This window comes from Balaenoptera borealis (assembly GCF_965194805.1).
Source record: "Balaenoptera borealis genome assembly, chromosome: 9".
Taxonomy (NCBI): domain Eukaryota; kingdom Metazoa; phylum Chordata; class Mammalia; order Artiodactyla; family Balaenopteridae; genus Balaenoptera; species Balaenoptera borealis.
The window spans coordinates 2749980-2773317 of record NC_138873.1 but is presented as its reverse complement, the minus strand read 5'-3'; the positions used below and the strand labels follow the sequence as shown (position 1 = coordinate 2773317).

Below are 23338 nucleotides of genomic sequence, written 5' to 3'. Positions count from 1 at the left end.
ACAGAACTAAGCCACGGCCACGGGGAAGGCAGCCCTGTCTGCACACGCTGGTGTGATGAGAGAGAGGGCTTTAGTCTGAGTCGGCCCCCAGGTACCAGGGCCGCCGGGGTGAAGTCTGTGGTCGGTGGCGGGTGGATTTTACACACCTGTGATCTTAATGTGTCCCTCTTCGTCCAGGAGGATGCTGAAAGAAAGGGGGGGAAAACAGATGCTTTAAAAGAGACGAGACACACGGAAGGGCACGGAGGCCCCAGGGGAGCCGCCCAGGCCCTTGGGCAGCAGTCTCCACGCTGGCTGGGGGGCGGCAGGTCACCTGCTGTTCACAGACATGGCCTTCAGACCGCTGCTTCCCTGGTCAGCAGCTTCTGCTGGGCCAGAAGCGTAGGCACATCCGCGGTGTGTGGGGTGCAAAGGGCACCCCCATGTTCTTGTGCCTGGCTCAGCAGGCTCACACTGGGAACTGCAGGTGTGAGACCCTCTCAAGCCCAGGGGAAGGTCTGGGGACCCCCAGGCTGTCTGTCCTGCGTGAACGGGCCTGAGAGGGTCCACGAGTGCCCTGGCCTGTGCAGACACAGAGCTGCTCAGAGGGGACTTCCTGAACCCAGGCGGGCCCTCGACGGCGAGAGCCCGCTCTTCTGGCCAGAGCCCTCCATGAGTCCCGCCTGGCCCTCGGGACCACCGCAACCTCCGGGGCAGTCTGTGACACCTCAGGCCTCAGCCCCCGGGAGCCATGGTGTGGGAGCCGGTCCCACAGGGTCCCTGCCTGGTGCCCTGGGCCAAGCTCTCGGCGTGCCGGCGTCTGACGTCTGGATGCCCCTCGGGGATCACTGGTCCTGTTCCTCCCAGCCCTCTGGAGTACGGCGAGGCTCACGCCCACGGGAGGGCGGAGGGAAAGTCTGAGGGGGTGGACGCAGGCGAGCCTTCCACGAGGCCCTTCTCCAGCCCATCAGCCCACGGGTCCCCGGGGCTCCTGGCTTGCCCTGTTTCTTTCTTTGCTGTAATTAAACTCTGTTCCACCAGCTCCTGGGAGGCACCAGCCCGGATCTAAAGAGACCAGGACGTGGGCTGTGAGGATTGATATGTGGTACCTTAAACACATCTGGGAAGGGAAGGAAGTTCTGACACAGGCTACCACATGGATGGACCTCTAGGACACCACGCCGAGTGCAATAAGCCAGACACAAAAGGACAAATACCGTGTGATCCCACTTACATGCGGTCCCTAGAGCAGCCAGATCCAGAGACAGAAAATAGAAGGGAGGGTGCCAGGGGCTGGGGGAGGGGGTGGGGAGTGAGTGTTTCATGGGGACAGGGGTGTCAATTTTGCAGGATGAAGAAAGTCTGGGAGATGGATGGTGGAGACGGTTGCACAACGGTGTGAACGCTCTTAACACGACTGAACTGTGCACTTGAAAATGGTCAAGGTGCTACATTTTATGTCATGTTTATCTTACCACAATTTTAAAAAATCTGCCATGGGAATAAAAATCATACCTACTATTTTATGGAAATGGGAAGGAAAAAGTTACAGTGTACAATTAACATGACAATTTATAATGAAAGAAGCAAATGTTCTTATCTTTGCTTTTCAGTTATACTTACTCTTTGCCCAGAAGTGAGCAACTTTCAAGATTAATTCCCTACTAATTCGAATGGACAACAAAATCCTTTTTCTTCAATCCTGCAATTACGCATTACCATTTTTAACTGTAAAGATCCCTTTGACCTTTAACTGGAGGGAGAATCGGGGTGCTGCCTTCATGGGGCAGAGCTCACAGCAGAGGTGAGCAGGTCAGCCGCGCTGGCTGTGACAGTGGCCTCAGCGCCTGTTTTCTGAAGGCGATGCTGAGTTTGCAGGACGTGGCTCTTATGGGGATACTCAGGAGAGGGCCTTTCATGGTTATTTAAACATCATTTACGCGTGCAGCCAGTGATGCTCTACCCAGCTGGTGGTTAAGCTGAAGCCGTGCGTGGGGAGCACTTCCCTCTGGTCACAGGCAAATACGCTTTGCATCAGGGACATACGCCACATTCCTGGTCTCCAGGCAAACCCAGGAGTTTCCCTTAAACGACTGCCACGTCTCAGAGCGGAGTTTGCATTTTTCTCGGTTCCCTGCAGGTGAAGACGTAAGGGACCAGGAACAAGGGCTGGGCTCTACCTCCTGTGCCCTCAGGGCCTGGGCTGCCTTGTGCTCCAAGCCTTGGGGTCCCACCAGGCCCCACATATCCAGGGGCAGGCACGGACCTCAGTCTATGGGGGGACAGGGGGCCGTTATCAACCACGTCACAGGCCAGAGGGAGAAAATCATCAACTTCGCTGCAGGGACCACTGTCAGGTCAACCAAATGAACTTAAAATAGCATCCTCTAGATCCTTCCTTTTCAAGTGGATCCCTCCTAGTTTGTGCCAGCTCTACACAGAAAATAGCAGGAAAAAACCTGAAATAAGAACATTATTATTTGGAGGGAGTTTTAAAAAAAGATTTAGACTGGATTAGCAAAATATCCTAGAAATAATATTACAGATGATCATTGCCAAAGATACACAAATCTTATTGGAATTTGGGCTGGGAATCTGGTGCCACTGTCTTTTAGAAAAACTCAGAAAGGCTCATCTGACTCGTCACCTAGAAATGGGCCTGTCGAGACAGCTGAAAGGGCTTTCCAAACCCGGAGGTGGAGGTGGGGAAGAGACTGGCACAGAAGACACAAACTAGCGAGGAGGTGGCATGTGAGACGTTCCCAGTGCAGGATGGGTCCCACCTAAGGAGGGAGGGCAGGGGGTGTGGGAGGAGGAATGGTGGTCTGCCCACCTGCCCAGCCTCCCCACCTGCCCAGCCTCCTCTACCTGCCCAGCCTCCCCACCTGCCCAGCCTCCTCTACCTGCCCAGTCTCCACTACCTGCCCAGCCTCCACTACCTGCCCAGCCTCCCCACCTGCCCAGCCTCCACTACCTGCCCAGCCTCCTCTACCTGCCCAGCCACCACTACCTGCCCAGCCTCCCCTACCTGCCCAGCCCTCCCTACCTGCCCAGCCTCCCCACCTGCCCAGCCTCCACTACCTGCCCAGCCTCCCCACCTGCCCAGCCTCCTCTACCTGCCCAGTCTCCACTACCTGCCCAGCCTCCACTACCTGCCCAGCCTCCTCTACCTGCCCAGCCTCCACTACCTGCCCAGCCTCCACTACCTGCCCAGCCTCCCCACCTGCCCAGCCTCCTCTACCTGCCCAGTCTCCACTACCTGCCCAGCCTCCTCTACCTGCCCAGCCTCCACTACCTGCCCAGCCTCTACTACCTGCCCAGCCTCCACTACCTGCCCAGCCTCCCCACCTGCCCAGCCTCCACTACCTGCCCAGCCTCCTCTACCTGCCCAGCCTCCCCACCTGCCCAGCCTCCTCTACCTGCCCAGTCTCCACTACCTGCCCAGCCTCCCCACCTGCCCAGCCTCCTCTACCTGCCCAGCCTCCACTACCTGCCCAGCCTCCACTACCTGCCCAGCCTCCCCACCTGCCCAGCCTCCCCTACCTGCCCAGCCACCACTACCTGCCCAGCCTCCACTACCTGCCCAGCCTCCCCACCTGCCCAGCCTCCCCACCTGCCCAGCCTCCCCTACCTGCCCAGCCCTCTCCACCTGCCCAGCCTCCACTACCTGCCCAGCCTCCTCTACCTGCCCAGCCTCCACTACCTGCCCAGCCTCCACTACCTGCCCAGCCTCCTCTACCTGCCCAGCCTCTCCACCTGCCCAGCCTCCACTACCTGCCCAGCCTCCCCTGGACCACAGGGATGCAGGCCCAGCCCTGCCTCCCTTGGGGGTGTCATGAGGGTCAGGTGAGAATGTGCTGGGACCATCCCACACAAATCAGCACAAGCCACACCTGTGTCTGGGCACCTTTCCAGGGGCGGGCAGGTGGAATCCCTGCCTGTGGGGTGCCAGCACCGGGATGTTCCCAGGCTATGGCCTCACCGGGGAATTAAGTACAGGGACAAGGCGACGTGGGCAGCAAGAGGGCCATGCCCTGCCTTGTCCTCACTCACTTTTCTGGCTTCAGGTCTCTGTAGATGATCCCCAGACTGTGCAGGTGGTCTAAAGCCAAGGCCAGTTCAGCCAGGTAGAACTTGACATCCTCCTCCGTGAACATCACCTGGCAGGAGAGAGAACAAGACTTCAGCCTGCTCTGTGGCTGCTGGCTTTAAAGACAGAGGCACTCAGCCCCACGAAGACTCCGCTCCGCTCCACAGACCACGGCCCCCAGACAAGGCTGTTACGACTCCTACAATGGAAACATGAGTTCTCAGCAAAGTTTTAGGACCAGTGAAGGGGAGGGGGCACTCCCCACAAAGCGACTCGGCCTTGTGCGCGGAGCCCCGGGCAAGGTTCCCTCCCCCGACCTTTCCTGCCCCACAAACCATGCAGCTCTGGAGTGTATTTCTGGGTTTATGTTTTAATATGCGTGCTTCTGATGTAACACTTTAACACAAAAAACTAAGCCACACTGTGAAGGTCTGATATAAACAGGCCTGAAGGATTTACTGAAAATATGTCTCAAATTTCATCCCTCCTCCCTTCAAGTTCACCTCTTCACCCCTTGGGTTTGTGCAAACTAGGAACTGCCATCTCCCCAAAGTGGGACGAGTCCTACCAAATACAACCCACCCGTGTAGCATCGGTGGGTGCCCCTTGCCGGAGAGGCTGGTGGGAGAGGGACCCTGGTTTAGCTAAAACACACACGAGGCCATGGCGCCCAGCAGACCTCAAGGTCATTGTCTCCTACTGTTTCCCTGTCCCTGAGGTTGTGAGAACCAGCAGGTAATTTTGTAGTCACCTTACCAGCAAGCCAGATGGTATCAGAAACCATTCTTTACCTGCACCATGAGAAATGAATGCCACAGAGACTAGAAATCCATGTCATGACTGAATTCTCTCTGAAGGCAGATGCGTGAAAAATCAATACATAATCAGAAGGTTGCCTGGGACGCTCAGAATCGGAATAAGGGCCTTTGGGGAATTGAACAGTGAATACATCAGGCTAACGAAGGTGGAGCACATCCATTTCACGAAAGGCATGCCTCCCAGTGGGGAGGACATGCACCCCAAGTCCTGGATGACATTTGGGTGCCACCAACCCTCGCTGCCCCTCTGGCCTCTGGAATCTCCTGTTCTGTCTTCCACACTCGACCGGCACCTTTCCTGGTTGGGTATTTCTTTTCTAAATTGGTTAGCATATGCAGTGGGCTTCCTGTGAGAAGGATTTCCCCATGGGAAATCCTGCTGGCTGTCGAATTCTCTTTGGCCCGGCTTTCTCCATCTCTGTACATAACCACACAGGCACGTCCACAGCTCAGCGCTCAGGGGCGGCCGTATTACTCTCCTTGGCCGCTCTTAGGGCACAGCTCTGTGTGGCCTCCAAGTGCAAATGACAAAGGGTTTCTCTATGGGAATGAAACACCCATGGATGTGAGTTCTTGAAGGCAGTCAGTACGGAGACTGACACAGAAAAGGATGTTGTCTAGTGGACTCGGCGAAGAGGATGGAAGGGAAACACTTTTTTACATAGGGTTAGGGTTAGGGTATCATTCATTTCCTGTGTTTCTGTGAACTCCGAGACCCTGTTGAGCCCAGGCTGGACAACTTCACTTCTACTCTGAAATAAAGGGTCCTATGGGTACCTTGCGTGTTGCCTTTTTGGTCAAGAAGCCCAACAACAGGGTGTGTCACACTGGATGCTGGACAGACCAACCCCCAGTGGCCTGACTTCCTTCGGCCGGGGTGGGAGGGTGGGGGGAAAAGGAGCAAATCAATAGGCATCAGAAGAGAAACTGGCCGAGGTAAATGATTCGCCATCTTTGGAAACATGAGCTCAGCTGTGAGGCAGGTTGAGGGACCAGAGACCTGATCCAAAAAGGGCTTTTGGAGAACTTGGATCTGAATCCTCCAGCCCGTGCTTTCAACCTGTATCGCCAAGAGTCCAATACATCAATTGTGCCATTGCCCGAGGGACCGTCAGGAAACAGAGGGAGAGAGCAGCCCGAGGTCTTGGGGACCCCACTGCCGCTCCACCTTGATCGATTGCACTTTGGAGTTTCACGCAGGATGGAAGGATCTCCTGCTGTAAAAGTGGGCGGTGAGGAAAGGGGAAGGGCAGCCCGAACCCCCTGTTACAGCCCAGTAAGAACCCCGGTGCCGGGTGAGGTTGCGTCAGAAGGGCCGGGAACCTGTTCTGTGCATCGTGTCAACATGCTGTCACCTTTGTCACACTCTCTTCTGTATAAAGGAGACCGCACAGAATCATCAGGATTAAAAGCCTGGCATCGTCACTGCCTCGAGCAGGAGGCTGGGTTTTCCATCCCATGAAGCAGGGGCCAGAGAGCTTCCACGCTGCGCTGCAAGACATCCTGGAAAGTTCCTAAGTCAGGGAGTGGGGGTCAAGGACAAGCCCTGGGGGTCACGGAGCGCTCACGGGTGAAGCCCTAATTAGACGCTCCCGACGCCCCTCCCAGGATGTGTGGTCAGCGTGTTAATAGCATCTTCCTATGGTGGAAAGTGAAATGTTGTGAAATAAAGTCTTCCGTACGTAACATAAATCAAGTTTCCATCTGCTCTACACAAGGAAGGTTCTAGAGCTCCACGGGGTTCTTGGGAAGAGTCCGTTTTCTTAAGATCTTTCAAGGACAACAGATTTTTTCTCTGTGTGACTTGTGAGACATCTTGAAAGCACGCGTGCGCACCACACACCATACACATACGTACACATACACACACCACCCACCGCATATACATGTGCATGCATGTACACACACTTTCACACATTCTCTTGCACACACATACATGTGCGTGCATGTACACACACCTTCACACATTCTCGAACACACGTGTGCATGTACACGCACTTTCACACATTCTCTTGCACACACACGTGCGTGCATGTACATGCACTTTCACACATTCTCTTGCACACACACCACACACACACGCACGTACACGCAACCCCCCCCCGTGCTCTCCTGCCCCTCGAATTCTAGGCAGAAACTGACAGCTTGCACTCCGTGTACCTCTTTGGAGAGCCTGGTGAAGAGGTCTCCTCCGCGCAGGAAGTCCAGAATCAGATAGAGTTTTCCCTCCGTCTGGAAGGCTGCAGAAGGAGAGAGTTGAGAGCATTTCGGCGTCACGGTCCCCTGTGGTGGACATCATTCCCCTGGGTCCAGGCTCTGAGTGCAAAAAGCCCATCTCTCGTTGGCTCAAACAATACCGCGTAGCCTGTAACCCTGGGTCATTTCAGAAACAGGACTGGGGCCGGGCTGGAGACCGCACAGCGGTGTGAGGGTAGGACTTGGGGAAGGGAGTCGACGGTGATGAGTTCTGTCTCTCTCACTTTTATTCATGGTCTGGAGGTTATTTCTCCTCCTCTCCCCGCCCCTTCCCCGCCTCCTTCCTCTTTCCTTCCTTCCTTCCTTCCTTCCTTCTTCCTTCCCTCCTTCTCTCCTTCTTCCTGCCTTTTTTTAATCACAAAGGGATTGAAAGACACACGGAGAAAAGCATGTGTAGGTTCCACTTGCTCTCATCACCACTATTGACACGGGGCTTTGGGCACAACCGTGTCTTGTTAGAGACTTGGCTTTGCTGGAAGGTGCCTGGTGAGAGCAGGACGATCGCCTCGACCGTTTGAGACGAGTCCCCTCCCCTTCCTATGGAATTGTGTTCGGTACAACTCAGGGCTCAAGGATATCCACCATCTGTTCCTTCTTTTACGGCTGCGCTGGGGACGGGCCGGCCCAGCTACCTGTACCTGGTGGCAGTGGCGCTCGTGCTCTCAGTTTGGTCCCTGAGGGCCACAGTTATGGGCATGGAGTTCACGGTTCAGCCCCCGCCCGCCACTAGCAGGGGCACGCCTTGGTCAAAAGGGGGGACTGTGCATGCGCGTGAGGCTCAAGAGAAACTAACCACCGTGGCTACTGGATGGTCAGTTCAATGCTCCCGCTGGTCTGGCATGTGGCATCTGTTTTACACACAAAGGAAGTATGGCTGGAAGGGGTGCCGACACCCACACACACTTGCGAACTTTTCATTTTCTAAAAGTCAATGCCAGAAGCATTATAAATGTTGGGGTTTTAGAAACATAAAGCCTCTAACTAGAAACCCCTCTGTCAGAATTGTGTAAACTGCAGCGTGGATGAATGCTCTGTCCTAGGGCTTGACAGGCAGATGGAGGGCAAGTATCTTTTGATCAATCACAGAGGTAACGTGAAGGATGCCTTTAAAAATCTCTGTAAGACCCCAGTTCTCAACTTCTTCAGAAAAACACCTGGGAAACCAACCGAAATGACACCTGGATCGGATCTGACACCAGCAAATCAGCAGCGCTGAGGCGGCCGTGTGATAGAGGGGGGTCAGCCTGCCGCCACCGTTGGGATCTAAGGGCACCTGCCCGTGGCCCGAGGGATCCGGTCACCACGCGGCTGCCCGCAAGGTCACATCCATGTTGGCTCTTATTATTTCTGAAAGGAGAGGCCACGTGCTTTCCAAACAGGACTTTCTAAACTGTCTTCTTAGGAATATCAGAAGCTCACGAGCAAAGAGCTCTGTCCTCCTGCCTTTGCTTGTGTTCATGCCTTCACTCCCGACATGGGTAAAAGTCACGGACAGTCTCCTGCAACTCTGCCCGCCCCCGAGCCCCTGTACCAACAAGGTACGGGATTTGTCCTTGTTCTGCCCAGCGCTTCGCCCACATTAATTACTCAATTAGGGCACAAAGCTGTAATGCAGCCTGCCGTGACTTTGGAGCTGCCATCTCATTATTTTTAATTTGAAGATATCACTTATTGCTTCTCCGAGGAGATAAAACGGCAGAAAGCAAACGAAGAAGCCTTGCGTGGCATCGCAGATATGTGGCCTCAGAAATCAGAATTATTCCTTCTGCGTCTCAGTTTTCTCTTCTGAAAAATGGAAACAATAGCCTACCTTGAAAGGCAGTTTTGAGGGCTCAAAGCGCTACCGTCTTTCAAATGCCTAAAATATAGTCTTTACTTAAAATGCAGGAGCTGTTACCATTCTGATTCAAAGAAACTATGGGGTCACAGGCACTTTACTCTGAAACAACGAAAAAATATGTCATAGATTCACCCTGTCTAGGTCGAGACCTTTTTTTAAAACCACTTTCTCCATGATGATAATTTAATTAAGGGGAACCTCTCGCTCCCTCAGATTCGGTTTTTCGAGATGAAAACAGGGCATCTCCTCCCCCAGAGAAGAAGAATCCGAGGCTCAGGAACCCGGGGGAGAAAGCCCCACCCCAGACAGGGCCGGACGCTGAGACCAGGAATCTATGTCGATTTCCTCTGATTTGGGGGAGGGTTGGTCTAGGTCCTCTCAACAGTAGGGAATTTTTTTTTACTCCCTTTACCGTAATGAAGCTTTACGATGAAAGGATGATTCACTTCTGCCAAAATGTCTCTCTCCATCTTCGATCTGACTCGGTCCCGAACTGCAAGACAGAAAAACCGAAGGCTTTCAAAGGCAGGACGTGAAACACAAGACATCAGATATAAATAATTTCCCCCAACTTTTTGTTACAAACTTTTTCAAACATATACAAAAGTTGGAAGAGTAGGTTGAATGCCCACCCCTAAGTCCTCCACCTAGATTCAACAACTGCTTACATTTCGATACATTTTCTCTCCCCCTCTCTATCTCCCTCTCTTTCCGCACACATACACACATTTTAGCCACAAATCTGACAATAAATTGTCGACACTGTGACACTCGATGCCTAGGTGCATTTACATGCAGCATTCCCTAAGAACAAGGTAATCTCTTACACAACCCTAATGCGACTGTTGCCCTGAAGAACATTCACCATCATTCCATAATATCATCTAATATCTGATCTATATTCCAATCCTGCCCGCCCTGCCATGTCATTTACAGCTGTTATTTTTTCCAACCTCAGATTCGGTCAAGGTTCACACGTTAGATCTGGTTGCTATATTTCCTTATTCTTTTTGCTTCTAGAATACAATGGTCCTGCATCTTTTTTTCCCCTGTGCTTTTTGTGGGCTTTTTGGTTAAGTCCAGGTCAGTTTCCTTGTAGATTGTTCCTAGGTGTGTCTGATTATTTCTTTACTGGTTGCTCTAACTCCTGTATTTCTTATAAACCGAGGTTAGGTCTGGAGGCTTTATAAGGTTGAGGCTAAACATTTTTGGCAAAAATACCTCCCGGGTGATGTTGCAGGCCTCAAGGTGCAGCAGATGGGGGGAGGGGTGCCGCATTACCCTTGCTCAGTGATGCTGAATTCCGCTGGGTCAAGGTGGCAAGTCACCAGCCTCTCACTGTAAAGATGTGTACATCCCCTTGTAAGTAACAAATAACCTGAGGGGTGATATTTTGGTATGGAATGACCTGTGGGTTCCCTTACAATCCTTCATCCGTTAGCTCACGTATATGATCCTTGCTTATACCGGATCAAGGATGCTTGAGTCATTTAGGGTTACAAAATGGCAATGTTCTCATTTCTGATGGGACTAGAAATCAAGAGGAAAATCCCTTCTCTTCCTCTTCCTGAGGATAACTATGGATTATGGATTTTTTTAAAAAAATGAGTGTGTTATAACCAATTACAATATTATTCTTTTCAGGGCTGACATTGCCTAAAGTTTAGCCATCTGGGAATACAGATGGGATTAGTTTTGAGGAAAAAATAAACAAACAAACAAAAAAAACAAAATCACCACTTGAGAATAAGAACGACTCCAAGATTCCACAAGCAAATTGGTACACCCAGGGCAATGCCTGAGTGACGTCCTACGGCCCCGCGTAAGTGAAGGCAGAAACTTTCCTCAAATATTCCTAAGTGTGACAAGTATGATGAATACCACCGTATGGACCAGGTATTTAAGTCGTTCATACTTTGGTCTTATGATATGTACTTTTAAAGTTTTATTTAAAAAGTCCTTCCCCAAGGATGGCTATAATAAAAAAAAAAAAAACCACAAAAAATGGAAAATAACAAGCGTGGGTGAGGATGTGGAGAAGTTGGTGGGAATGTAAAATGGTGCAGCCACTGTAGAAAACAGTTTAGCAGTTCCTCACAAAGTTAAACACAGAAATACCATATGACCCAGCAATTCCATTCCCCAAAGAACTGAGAACAGGAATTCCAACAGATACTGGACACCCACATTCACAGCAGTATTACTCACAATAGCAAAAAGATGGGAGCAACCCAAGGGTCCACTGATGGATGCCCGAATGAGCAAAAGGGAGTCTGTTCACGCAATGGGCTATCACTCAGCCCTAAAAAATAAAATTCTGACCCACACTATACAGCGGGGATAAACCTTGAAAACACTACAGCAAGCCAAGTAAGCCAGACATAAAAGGACAAATGCCATATAATTCTACTTAGATGAGGTCCCTGGAGAAGTCAAATTCATAGAGGCAGAAAGTAGAAGGGTAGGTGCCAGGGGCTGGAGGAGGGAAGTGGGGAACTGTTTAATGGGGACAGAGCTTCTGCTTGGGATGATGAGAAAGTCTGGGGTATAGACAGCGGTGACGGTTACACAGTATTGCAAATGTATTTACTAGCACCACTTACAAATGGTTAAAGCGATGGATATCCTATTACGTGCATTTGATCACAATTAAAGAGAACAGAAGCCCTTCCTGTCCCTGGGCCCCAGGACAGTCTCCTGCGTTTTGCTCCACGGCCGGTTCCTCTTTCACACTGAGGCGCTCAGGCTCCCCAGGGTCCACCTCTGCTTTGGTGCCCTGGCCGCTCACCTTCCTGGTGCGTCTGCGGCTGAGAGCCCGGGGCCCGCGGCCTGGAGCACACACGCCCGGGCTCCGTCTGTCCCCGCGCACGGGTGGCTCCCTGCTCAGCTTCCTCCTCTGCAACCTGGGGTGAAGATGGTACCTGCCTCACGGGGCCACGACGAGAACAACGGGTAGCGTGTGAGCACGACGGTGCTGGTCCCACAGCCAAGGCCACGCCTGTGCTGCGGTCACTTTACTGCCTAGTAAGTGGAGTCAGGAGTCAGCGTCACTGCATGGTGAGAGTCAAGGGCTTTTCCCTGATCTTTCTCTCTGCTCTGATGCTTGGCTGCTCCCGGTCCGATACAGACCCCTGTGACTGCAGTGGCCCCGAATCCCCGAGACGCTGGAAGGGCCGAGCGCTGGCACACGGGACGCAGAGCTGCCCCGGGAAGCGGGAGTCTGGGGGCCGCAGTGTGAAGAGGGAAGCAGGGGAGCCTCCCGAGGGCTGTGTGCCCGGGGAAGCGGGCGGGACATCCCAGGGAAGTCTCCATCGATGCCACCTTCAGGGCCCCGGGAGGGCAGCAACTCCTCCGCTGGGGACGCAGCCACGACTGCGTTCACCCTGGAGGGAGGTGAGACGCCGGCGTGTGATGGGGCCGGTGAGCAAGACCCGAGGAGAAGTCGGTGTCTCTGGGTGGTTTTTTTTGGTGTCGTTTTAAGAAGTTTTGGTATGCTTCTTAATTAAAACACATTTCATCTATTCATTCTTTAAAAAAGTAGTTTATGGTACAGGTGAAAATAAGAGGGTCTGTTATGAAACACGACCGCAGCTACACCAGAGAGAAGGTTTTATGGCAGCATCTATGCGGCTCCATCAGGACACGTCCCCAACACAAGCTCATTCCCTGGTAGTTCTTGCCGTGGACACCCCAGCATGGCTGCCACTTAGGAGAATGAACGAAGGGGGCAGAAGCAGACAATTCCCAGGCAGATGGTACAAGGAATCTCTCTGTTTCCTGTCTATCCCGAGTTACAGGTTCCAGTGGCTCTGCCAGGGAGAACAGCAGAGAAGGGGTTTCAGGAGGGTCAATAGAAACAAAAGCTGAAACCCATTCATTCAACAAAAGACGCAGAGGATGCCAGCTAAAGACCCTGAAGGAAGAAAGGGATCCCACGTAAGCAGTGGGATCCGAAAGACGTCTCTCCAAACACATGCGCAGGCTGAGAAGGGGACCTTGGGTGGGACAGGGTCACAGGAAGGAAGGGGGGATGCGTCAGTGACAGGGGGCCTGGGGCCGCCCCTCCCAACCCTGGCTGACAAGACGCCTCTCTGAGCAGCAGCTGTGTGGACCCATGGGAACCTCATCCGACGCATCTCAGGCTCCTGCGTCCTTTGCCTCAGGGAGTGGAGCCGGCTGCGAAGGGCCCGCGGGAGACAGTCTTCTGTCACCCCCATGTACTGCCACCCCCAGGCATGTCCTCCTCTGGGGAGAAGCCCTGGGCCACTCCCACCCCCATGACGTGATCTGGTGAAGCAGGTGGCAGAGGACCGGGACACTGTGTTCCTACCCCCTTCTTGCCATCTCCTTGCAAAGCTCACTCTTTGACTTTGGTTAAGAAAATCTAAAAATCCTCTAAATGGGATTGATGTTATTATCACTGAGTTCAGACCTCTTTGGAATGAGGAACAAGTGCTTAGTGTTACTTACATATCTGAAGATAGTATTTGTAATGGAAAGCAAAGGCCATAATAAGCCTGGTGACAAAATTAGAAAAAGATGCTTACATTCAAAGTTCTAAGGGGCTGTCCAGTTACAGGAGTAAAATAAATATATATTTCTTCCCTACATTTTACACAACAATAAATCCAAGATCGATTAAAGAGGTAAGTGTTAAAAAAAACAAGCTGCAAAAATGGTATCAAAGATGAGTACTCATCTGATGTCTGGGTGGGAATTTTTTTTTTAAATAAAAGCAATGGAAGAAATAACATAGGAGAGAGTGATAGACTGACTTACCAGATTTCCCATCCAAAAGGTCATAAAATTAAAAGGCAGACAAAAAGTTCAGAGATTATCTGAAACAAACAGAAAAAGGGCCAGAAGCCTAAATACACACACTATCTAAATACTCTTATTCTGTCTAAAATAACAGCGGAGAAACCAAGACTCCAGCCCCAACAGTGAACCTAATGGAGCACAGATAAGACACATCGGTTTGGGGAAGATGCTTTCACAAACATGTTTGGTAAGACTGGCCCCCGGGGCATAAATTGCTGAAACACAAGCATACTGGGTCCAAGGTGGCAGGAAAAGGGAAAGGCTGTGTTCATGCGGGGGCAGGATTTTATCACTGCAGACGGCCACCGGGGGAAGTGACCGGGGCCAAGCTAACACGATGCGGAAGGACAGCTGTCACACAGGCAATGCCCTTCAGGTGTGAAACAGCAGGCGTGAGGCCGGCTCTGCAAAGGTGACTGGGCATCTCCGGGTCTGCGAGTTCTGGCTTTGCCGGGCTGAACCGGCACCTGACCTCACCACCGCCCGCTCTGGGTGGTGGCAGTCACCCGGGCCACCAGGGATGAAGGGAAAGGCCCTGAACGGTGCCTCAGCCATCTGACGGGCAGCTGCAGAGTGGTCCCTCCACCAAGAAAGAAACCGACATGAGAGCAAGTGCTTCATTTCTGATGCCAAGCAGTTCAAGCTGCCCCCGGAGGCTAAGGATTCCAAGGGATTTTGAGTCCCAAGACTCAGATGCATTAAAAAAAAAAAGCCCAGAGAGATGCTTCCTTCATCCTTCCATTGCTACCGCGCCAACGAGTTACAGAAATGGTGAGACACGCCAGCCTGAGGCGACACGTCCCCAGTGATCTCCCGCTGGGAGTTCCGGACTGGCGCAGGGTCTGGGGCCAGGCCACTGCCTCCCTGTAATATTTACTCTCTGGCATGAGGCATGTGAGTCTGGAATCGAGCGGGGCTTGACCGTATAGATGGAAAAACCCAAATGTCCTAGACTATTTTGAGATTCACTAATAAACCGTAGACATCGGGGATAAATTAAAATCTTTTGTACTTCACATCAACGCTGTGCTTGTGGCTGACCCGTGATGCGAAGGATTAGGGTGACGTGCTTTCCACGGTTGCTTTGCTCTGTACGGTAACCTGCAGCTCCCGGTGCCGGCTGTGACCTTCCCGTGTCCTTCAGCCTTCCGGGCCCGGGGCTGCCCCTGGGGCTGACGTGAAGGCAGGAGCGCCTGTAAATTCGCCCTACCTGAAAGGCACAGTTTCCTTCCCGGGAAAGTACAGGATGAAGCACACTGGGATTACCCTGCTGGACGTGACACAACACAAAACCAGAGCTGCTTTCTGGAACCCAACCCCCCCATTTTTCGGATCGGGCCCACGTCCTCAAGGCTTCCACGCCCCCCTCTCCATCAGACAACTTCAGGGGCACCTGCTCCCAGGTGCTCCCGTGGAACTGAAGGTGCAGGACATGCTACCCTGTTGATTTTCTTTCCTCGACCACTTGGCCTGTTCTGGACTTCTGGAGTTAAAAAGTTGGCTAATGCCCCCTGTGCCCTAACAAAAGGTCTCAACATCCGTAGCCCTTTGAAGTCTCTGGCAAGTGACAAACCAAAATGCACGCAGGTCCCTCTTGCCAGCCAGCCGATGACTTGGCACCCTGAGCGGATTTGAGCCTTGAGGCCTCCTCAGAGTTCCTGCAGCCCCACCCTCTGCGAGTCACCAAAACTCCCTGAAAAATGGTCCATACGATCTCACAGAGCCAGTCGGGAAATGCTCATGAAACTGATCTTGAAGTACTTGGCAACTGCAAGCTGCATAAGAATCCCTGGTAAGAATAATTAACCTACTTTGGAGGATGGATTTACTAGGAGAGCTCCATCTGCAACGAGGCTGGGACCGAAATCCTCTCGTTAGAGTTGGACGCCATTGCCTGTATTTGCCTGTTCTTAAATGACCTCCATCAATACACGTTACTTTTACACTACATTATATATCATGTCATATCATGTTACATTACGTTACATTACCTTATATTCTACTATATAGAGACTGTATTTGAAAAGAAAATGAAGGGTGAGATAAAAACAAGTCCTATCGGTCACGGTGAAGATGAGAGATGGCCAGGTAGGAGGTACACGTTAGAAAAGCCCGGGGTTGCTGTGGACGGGGCTGCGACATCCCTCAGGGACCGGGGGGCGTGGGACTGCACGCGCTGCACACAGCCGTGCATCTGCAGGCGGCCGCGGCCACGGGGAGGCCTGAGCCTTTTAACGGGAGCCGGACACCAGGCTGGTGAAGAACTCAGGCTCTGCCCGGCTGAGTGACCACACTTACCACCTCCTGCCTCTGTCCACAAAAACCTGCCAGGTCTGCAGTTATATGCTGAGCGGTCTCCTGGATGCAGAATAAAAATCCACCTCCACACAGTATCTTTTAACCTTCAAAGGTCTAATTCATAGCAAAGAGGGGCCTCCCGTGGGAAGCTGTGTTGCTAAACATTTGGTGACCAAAACTTGTACTGCTCACTGCTTCAGAGAAAAAAGGAAGAAAACCATGAACGATGAAAATTAAAACGTTAGCCACATTGATGATCCTATCAGGCACAATTCCCCAAGAGTTGTCTCTATACTAGATTACTTAAACCAAGACTGACACGGTTACTTAACTAACTCCTTTACCAGAGAATACTTCGGTGGGTAAATCTTCAGCCCATTATGCTTTCATATTTACAGGCATTAAAGATGCAAGCAGTGAAAAAAAAATCTATTTCCTACTTTTTCTCTACAATGTAAGAAATGCAATCCTGGTAGAAATGAACATATAAAGGATGCCAAGGCACACAGGCGGTGTATTACAACAAACCGGAGAGCTATTACATAAGGATGATGTTTACATGTTACTTTTTGCCTTAGATCATCTACTGGGAAAACAGCTCCCCTGAATAGTAACTACCCCAGAGACAGCTGGATGAGGCTTCCTGATGAGGAAATGATGCCCGGGGGGTGGGGGGCACGGCTGGTCCCAGGTGCCCCCCTCCTGGGAGGGGAGGAACACGGGATAGAGACCCCGCCACCTCCAAATCACGTGATTCTGAGTGCACGGCTTCACTGCATTGTGACTCAGTTTCCTCATTTGTAAAATGAGGATAACAATACCAATAAGGGCACTTAAAACGTGTGCTTGGAACTTGCCTTACCTTCCCCCCTAGGAATTTGTAATCATCCAAATGTGAATCAAATGACATAAATGAATTAGCATGGAAATAACAGCTGTTCAAACTAAGGCACCAATTAAAGCTTAGTTTCTAAGTCAGTGTTTTCAAAACAAAGCATCTTGGTGTAAGAGAAAAGGAAATAAAATGGTGCTGGAAACCACATTCTGAGGTTTGAAACCAACCAGGCTAACTCTGACCAGGGGCTATTTCAAAATGTTGTAATCAGCGTGAATGTAATCCATGCATCTCTGTCCTGGTCACCCCACACGCTCCCGCATTCCCTCCAGTATCTTCTGACATTCGAGTGATGGGATCAGAGCTCTATGTAAAGAAAGGATAGAGGAGTGACAGAAACCGGGCTCCAAAGGACAATCCGACAGGCTCAGAAAGCACCGTTCGGGACCATTTCCGTCTTCTCTCCCAGCCAGGCTCTGGCAGTAACCCACACACAGCTGGCCAGAAACACCCGTGAAGTGACCGTAACGGTCTATTAGTTACTTACTAAACAAAGAGATTTTGCCAGAATAATATTTTCTTCCTTTAGAATCAACAGGACACAACTTCCTTCCTTCAAAGCAAGGAGCATGTATTACCTTTGGGCTTAGGAAGCTGACTTATAAGGAAAACGGCTGAAAAATTAGTTAGGCATGAGAACGCAGATGAAGTCCTACCAGAAAATTTTCACTGCAGAGACATATTTCATATAGAAGCTCTCTCCACATTGTGGAGAGGTGTTTCAGTCCTCAGTGAAATGAGAATTCTACACGAGGAGCCATCCTGGAGTGGCTGTCTGTGGTCCCCAGCTGGTGCCAGGCACCCTTGGTAACTAATCCCATCACAGTCTCTTCACGTAGCTGGAGGAACCAGGGCTGAACCGAGACGTAAGTCCTCTAACCAGATGGTAACTAACGCTCAACCCTCCTCCTCACCTCCCCTCCCTGCCCCCCACTTAATCAGACCTAAGCCAAACCTAGACCAGAAGAGTCCTAACCCACCTCCGATGCCAGTCTTCATGGAGAAAAGGACCAGAAATGAATACAGCTGACAGCGAACCTTGTGCCAGCAGCACCTCACGTGCATTGACGGATTTAACCCTCACATCAACAATGCTGTGAGGTAGGTACCATTACTGACATCATCTCATTTAAGCAGGAGGAAACAGAGGCCAGGAGAGGTTCCCCAAGGTGACACAGCCAGTGGAGTCTAAGCCGGATGGGGTCCCAGGGTCCAGTGTCTGTGCTCCCAGCCACTGCATCGGGGTCCTCTTGCTGGCAGTACCCTAGAGACACCTGGATTCTCATGCCCAGACCACATCCAGGCCAGGGATTCGAGGAGTTGACCTGAAGTGACCCCAGCATTTTGTGAAAGTCCTGCAGGCCATTCCAGCTTGTGGCCAAGGCTGGGAGCCACCTTATTAACGTGGGTGACAGTCCCCACTTGCCAGCTCACTAAACGGGGGATGGAGATCAGCCTTGCTTCACTTGTGGTCTCACGCTTGGGAATATGCTGACAGTCTTTTAAACCAAATTCCTCTACAACGCAAAGTGGGGCGTCACCCTTTGGAACTCATTATGTTTGGAACTTGTTACGTAGAACTGTCGCCTGCGATAATTCAGTGTTGAGTCACGAATACAGAAACTTTGTCAATTAGAGACACTGGACACATTGAAAGGGTCCTTCAGCGACAGGGGGTACAAGCAGCACCATCCACGCATGCAAGGGGGGCTGCGGGTTAGGCTGGGGGCGGCTCACGCCCGCCTGCTCGGCACACTGCCAGCTGCTTCAGCAGTTGGCATTTTCCGTAGAAATGGCGTGCCACCTCTTTAAAGAAAGGCGGGGGCAGGCGCCTGACCCCTCCAAACCCATTTAAAGGTGAAACAGAGCTGTCAGAGACCGTTATCCGTTTGCCAAGTTATTTGGAATCCAAATGACGATGACACTCCCTTCTGTACACGGGACAGCCATCCGCGTTTCTGAGAAACAATCCGGAGGTTTGCAGTCATTGCCATGAGTCCTCCTCCCCCCCCTCTCCATTTTCCCCTTTTCAAAATAATTTCACTACTGAAGTTCCTGGTCTGCACTCCTGGAGGGCGCCGCTCTCACCCACATTTCTTTTCTAACCCGTTCTTCTGATTCACTAATGAGCCTGCAAACTGGTGGTGCTTTGAGGATGGAGAATGGCTTATGTATATTCGAATCTCTCAGGCTAACAGAATGCAGAGGTGTTGGAGCCAAAACAAATCTAAGCAACCGGCGTCTTTCACAAGTGAGGAGAAAGGAAGGTCTAGAAAGCTCTGAAGCCCCCTCGGTGGCTCAGAGACCTGGCCTCCGTGATGGACATACTTGGTCCTCCTATCATGGGTCCAAGCGCCACCTCACACAAAGGACTGTTTTGTAAAACTTGTATATTTTCTCTTAGGAAAATAAGTTCTGATTGCACTTCTGGGGAAAAAATCTATTCTTTAGTGATGGACCATTTTAAAAGCTAAAATAGTAGATGATATAAAATAACGTTTGGTTCAAAAGCTGGCTTTTAAAGGAGCACTAGGAAGTGGGAAGTTTTTCTGACTTTATGCTTGTAAGTTTTATGCTTATATGGCTCATTCTCACAACGTAAAAATGATTTTACATAGTCAAGCGTATTGTTCTGGAATATTAGACAAAAAACTTTATATTATACAAAGTCAAACATGTTCTATGTTTGTTGAAAAGTTGAAATATAGAACACAGAGAAGAAAATAAGAGCTCCCAATAATACTATGAGTGTTTTCATTTGGGCATATTTCCTACGAGCATGACGTATATTCAATATTCGTACACACACAGGCATCTACCTGTACACATGGAGGCGTGCATGCATTTAACAACATCACTATCGTTCTGTAACACAGTTTTATATCCTGCCTAATCCATGTAACCTTGTATCAGGAGCACTTTCTCAAGGACACACTGGATCGGATCATAAACAAACGTGGAGACTTGCGTTCCCGTGGAAGCTGAGATCACCGAGATGCGTGTCTGCACACGCGCTAAGAGGTCGAGGCTGAGGCTGCTGGACGGGCTGAACAAGGACAGCGCCGGCCCAGCTCCTGGTTCTATCTCACGCCTCCAGAGCAGGGTGAACACACAAGTTCTCCCACGGTTCCAATTTCTCTCCCACTTCTCCCTCTTCCTCCTTTGGGGGCAGGAGAGGGTGAGATGGTATTTGATGGGAAAGAAGGAACAGTTACAACTTGAGGAGAAAGGGAGCAATTTAAGGGCACTGAGCACGTGCTGGTGAGGTTATCAGATGTGCCGATGGAAGGTGAGATGGGCGGGGGATCACCAGGAACCATCTGGTCAGAGGATGAGGTGGCATGGCTTCTGCTTCGACCTGCCCTCATCTTCAACCACAGGGAGCTCCCCGCTCTGGGTCTGAGAGAGTAAACCCCCATGCTTTGAGGATGAAAGAGTGGGTTTTAGCAAATGGCCATGTTACGTACCAGCTGTTCATTTAAAAAATAACAGCTTTACCGAGATATAATTCATGTACCACTCAATCCACCCAAAGTACACAATTCGATGGTTTTTGGAATATTCAGAGTTGTGCAACCATCACCACAGTCAATTATAAAACATCTTCATCACCCCCAAAAGAAACCCCATAGTCATTAAGCCACACCCTGTCTCCCTAACCCCCCAAGGCCCTGGCAACCACTAATCTACTTTCTGTCTCTGTGGATTCGCCTCTTCTGGATGTTCACATAAATGCAGTCCTACAATATGGGAAACTTCGTGACTGGCTTCTTTTTGGCCAGCATAATGTTTTCAAGGTCCCCCAGGCTGTGGCACGCATCAGTGTTTCGTTTCTTTTTATCGTCAGATAACATTCCACTGCATGGGTGTATCGTACTTTATCCAAGAGTCCATGGATATTTGGGGTTTTTCCACTTTTTGGCTACTGTGAATTAGCTAGTGCTGCTATGAACATTCACGTACCAGTTTTTGTGTAGATGTATGTTTCCGCTTCTCTTGGTTATATACCTAGGCTAGAATAGTTGGGTCATATGGTAACTCTATTTAACTTTTGAGGTAGTGCCAGAGAAGCTGTTCACTTGTTTAGACAGTCCGATGATCCTGAACTAACAAATGTTTAATTTGATCTTCTATTTCTATGGAACTACTGTTTAGTGAAGAGATTATTTTATTCAACGTTGGGGATAGAAAGTCAAAACCTGCTTTGTTTCCTATGCATCTTTTAACGAACAATTCTTTAAAATTATATTATTATGAGGATCTTGGACTATTCGGCCACGATCAATCGAAAAACAATTTTAGAAATATTATTATAGCGACAATAAGAAAACGTTCACTATAAATAGCACGGTTTAAATTATGTTGTTGAATTAAAATCTCCAGTGTCAACAATAAACTATAAAACCAAAACTATATCATAGAACCCAAAACTTTTGTGTACAGAAGAATGACTGGGACAGTTTGTTAGAAAACTCAAATTCTAGGCTCTGCCCCAAGAGATTACAATCCAGTAGGTCAGAAGTGGGGCCTTGGGATCTATTTTTAACAACTTTCCCCAAACACACAGGTGATTCTGATGCAGGCTCCAGTCTGGCCAAAGTGGGCAGTTTTTGTATTTTCTTTCATGGGTTGTGCTGCCAATGTCAACGTGATTGCTGTTTTCTATAGAAATATTTACCCATCCTTTAAGAATCGTCTCGCTCACCTTCTAAATCCTTTTTGAATGGCCTCGTGTGGAAGAACTCTTTTCTTCCTTTGTATCTAAAATGTTTAGGTCTATATATATTTGGTCTATGCATTTATTGTTCTATATTATGTGTTCTATGTGGTTCAAAATATGTCTTATTTACCAGCTAGACAGTAAGTGACTTGAAGGCAGAGAATGACATATTTTTGTACGGTCCCCTGCATGTAGGTGCTGAGGACGTTGTGATATAAGACCTAAAAATTCAAGAGCTGCCTTGACATCTCTGAGTTTCACGGGCCCCAAAGGCTTAACCACGAGTTCCCCTGCCCTTGACAGATATGCCCCCCACCTAGCAGGAAAGGCTCCCCACCCCGCTGGTTCCCTATAAGCCAGACCAGCTGTACCCCATCTGGTCTTTAACCTAACACGTTCAGTTCCCTGCCAGCCCACAGAACTATTCAAACAAGCCCATCACGTCTTCCCTGGAACCAGGGGCCACGCCACCCTCTTGTTACTACAAAGCCTGCAACTCACTCTGCTCCTGTGCAGCCCCTCGTGGCCCAGCATGGTGGGCAGTGCCCTCCTCCCCCAGTGATGAGTACAGGTGACTGATAAACTCTGTCACCTCACCTGCCCAGGCCAGGTGTTGTGTGCCCAGCCTCTAGCACTATTTAGGACAGGGGTCCCTCCCTCACCAATGGGTGAATAGGAGGTGGTCCGAGCAGACGTAGTTGGTGCTCAGCTGTACGTATTGCTGGCTAAATGACCCTGAGCTTAGAATAGAGATTTTAGATAATAGCTTACCTTGACCTGTGTTATGTGCGTATACTTTTCTGGAGGGGAGGAGTATATAGAAGCAGGGAATCAGGTGTTGGACTGAATTTCTAAAACCCAGTCCGGGGGCAGAAAGGGAAATAATACAGCCGTGAATCACATTTTGTTTAAAACTGAGCAATCCAGTCTGAAGGATGAATTTAGGCTGATCTGTTGCCCAATACAGCCGAAACAACCTGCTTTTGCTTTCCTCCTCAATGCTCTTTTCCCCAAATGGTACGTTACAGCAGAGCATATGTGGAGGATGGTGTTTACACAATATGGCTTTCCCTCTGAAGACTGTGGAAATTTTGCAGGGCTATGTTAAATATTCAGGGACATGCTTGTATTGTGTATTATCAATCAGAGAGTAACATGTCGACATACAGAAATCATGCAACACTAAACAGAATGTCTATTTCCCCCAATAACAAGCAGAGGATAAACCACAGTTACGTGTCTCCCCCTCTGTGACCTCTCACCTTTCAAGGTGGCCTTTTTAAGAACCTTCATTGCGTAGAGCTGCCCAGCATCTGACCCCTTGACCTTCCTCACCAGGAACACCTGAGAAAGAGAACACAGAACACCTGCAGTTGATATGACTGTAAATTCATTTTCCTCATTTGATTTGACACGGGGATACACAGGGAGTTTAGGAAACTCCAATAAAATAAATACACTGTAGGAAAAACTTAAATGTAAAATCTTCTCCAACATCTGGGATGTCAGGAAAAGTTCATCTAATTTATTACAACCCTGTGAGGAGCCATGTTACGTGTTCGTATGAAGAATCGCATTTTTTTCCGCACGATTCACTTTCTATGAAACATTTTATATCAGA

At 50.1% G+C, this 23338-nt stretch overlaps 1 protein-coding gene across 5 annotated transcripts in view; it reads right to left on the bottom strand.

Moving 5' to 3' along the window:
- Positions 1-23338, bottom strand: part of RPS6KA2 (ribosomal protein S6 kinase A2) — a gene marked incomplete at its 5' end in the record, with an annotated part of 372896 nt that overhangs the window by 60993 nt on the left and 288565 nt on the right. For all 5 annotated transcript variants that reach the window (XM_082404538.1, XM_082404539.1, XM_082404540.1 and 2 more), the window contains 5 exons: positions 147-184; positions 4033-4139; positions 7048-7127; positions 9396-9476; positions 22980-23061. In XM_082404538.1, the coding sequence (XP_082260664.1) occupies positions 147-184; positions 4033-4139; positions 7048-7127; positions 9396-9476; positions 22980-23061 (388 nt within the window). The remainder of the gene's footprint in view (positions 1-146; positions 185-4032; positions 4140-7047; positions 7128-9395; positions 9477-22979; positions 23062-23338) is intronic.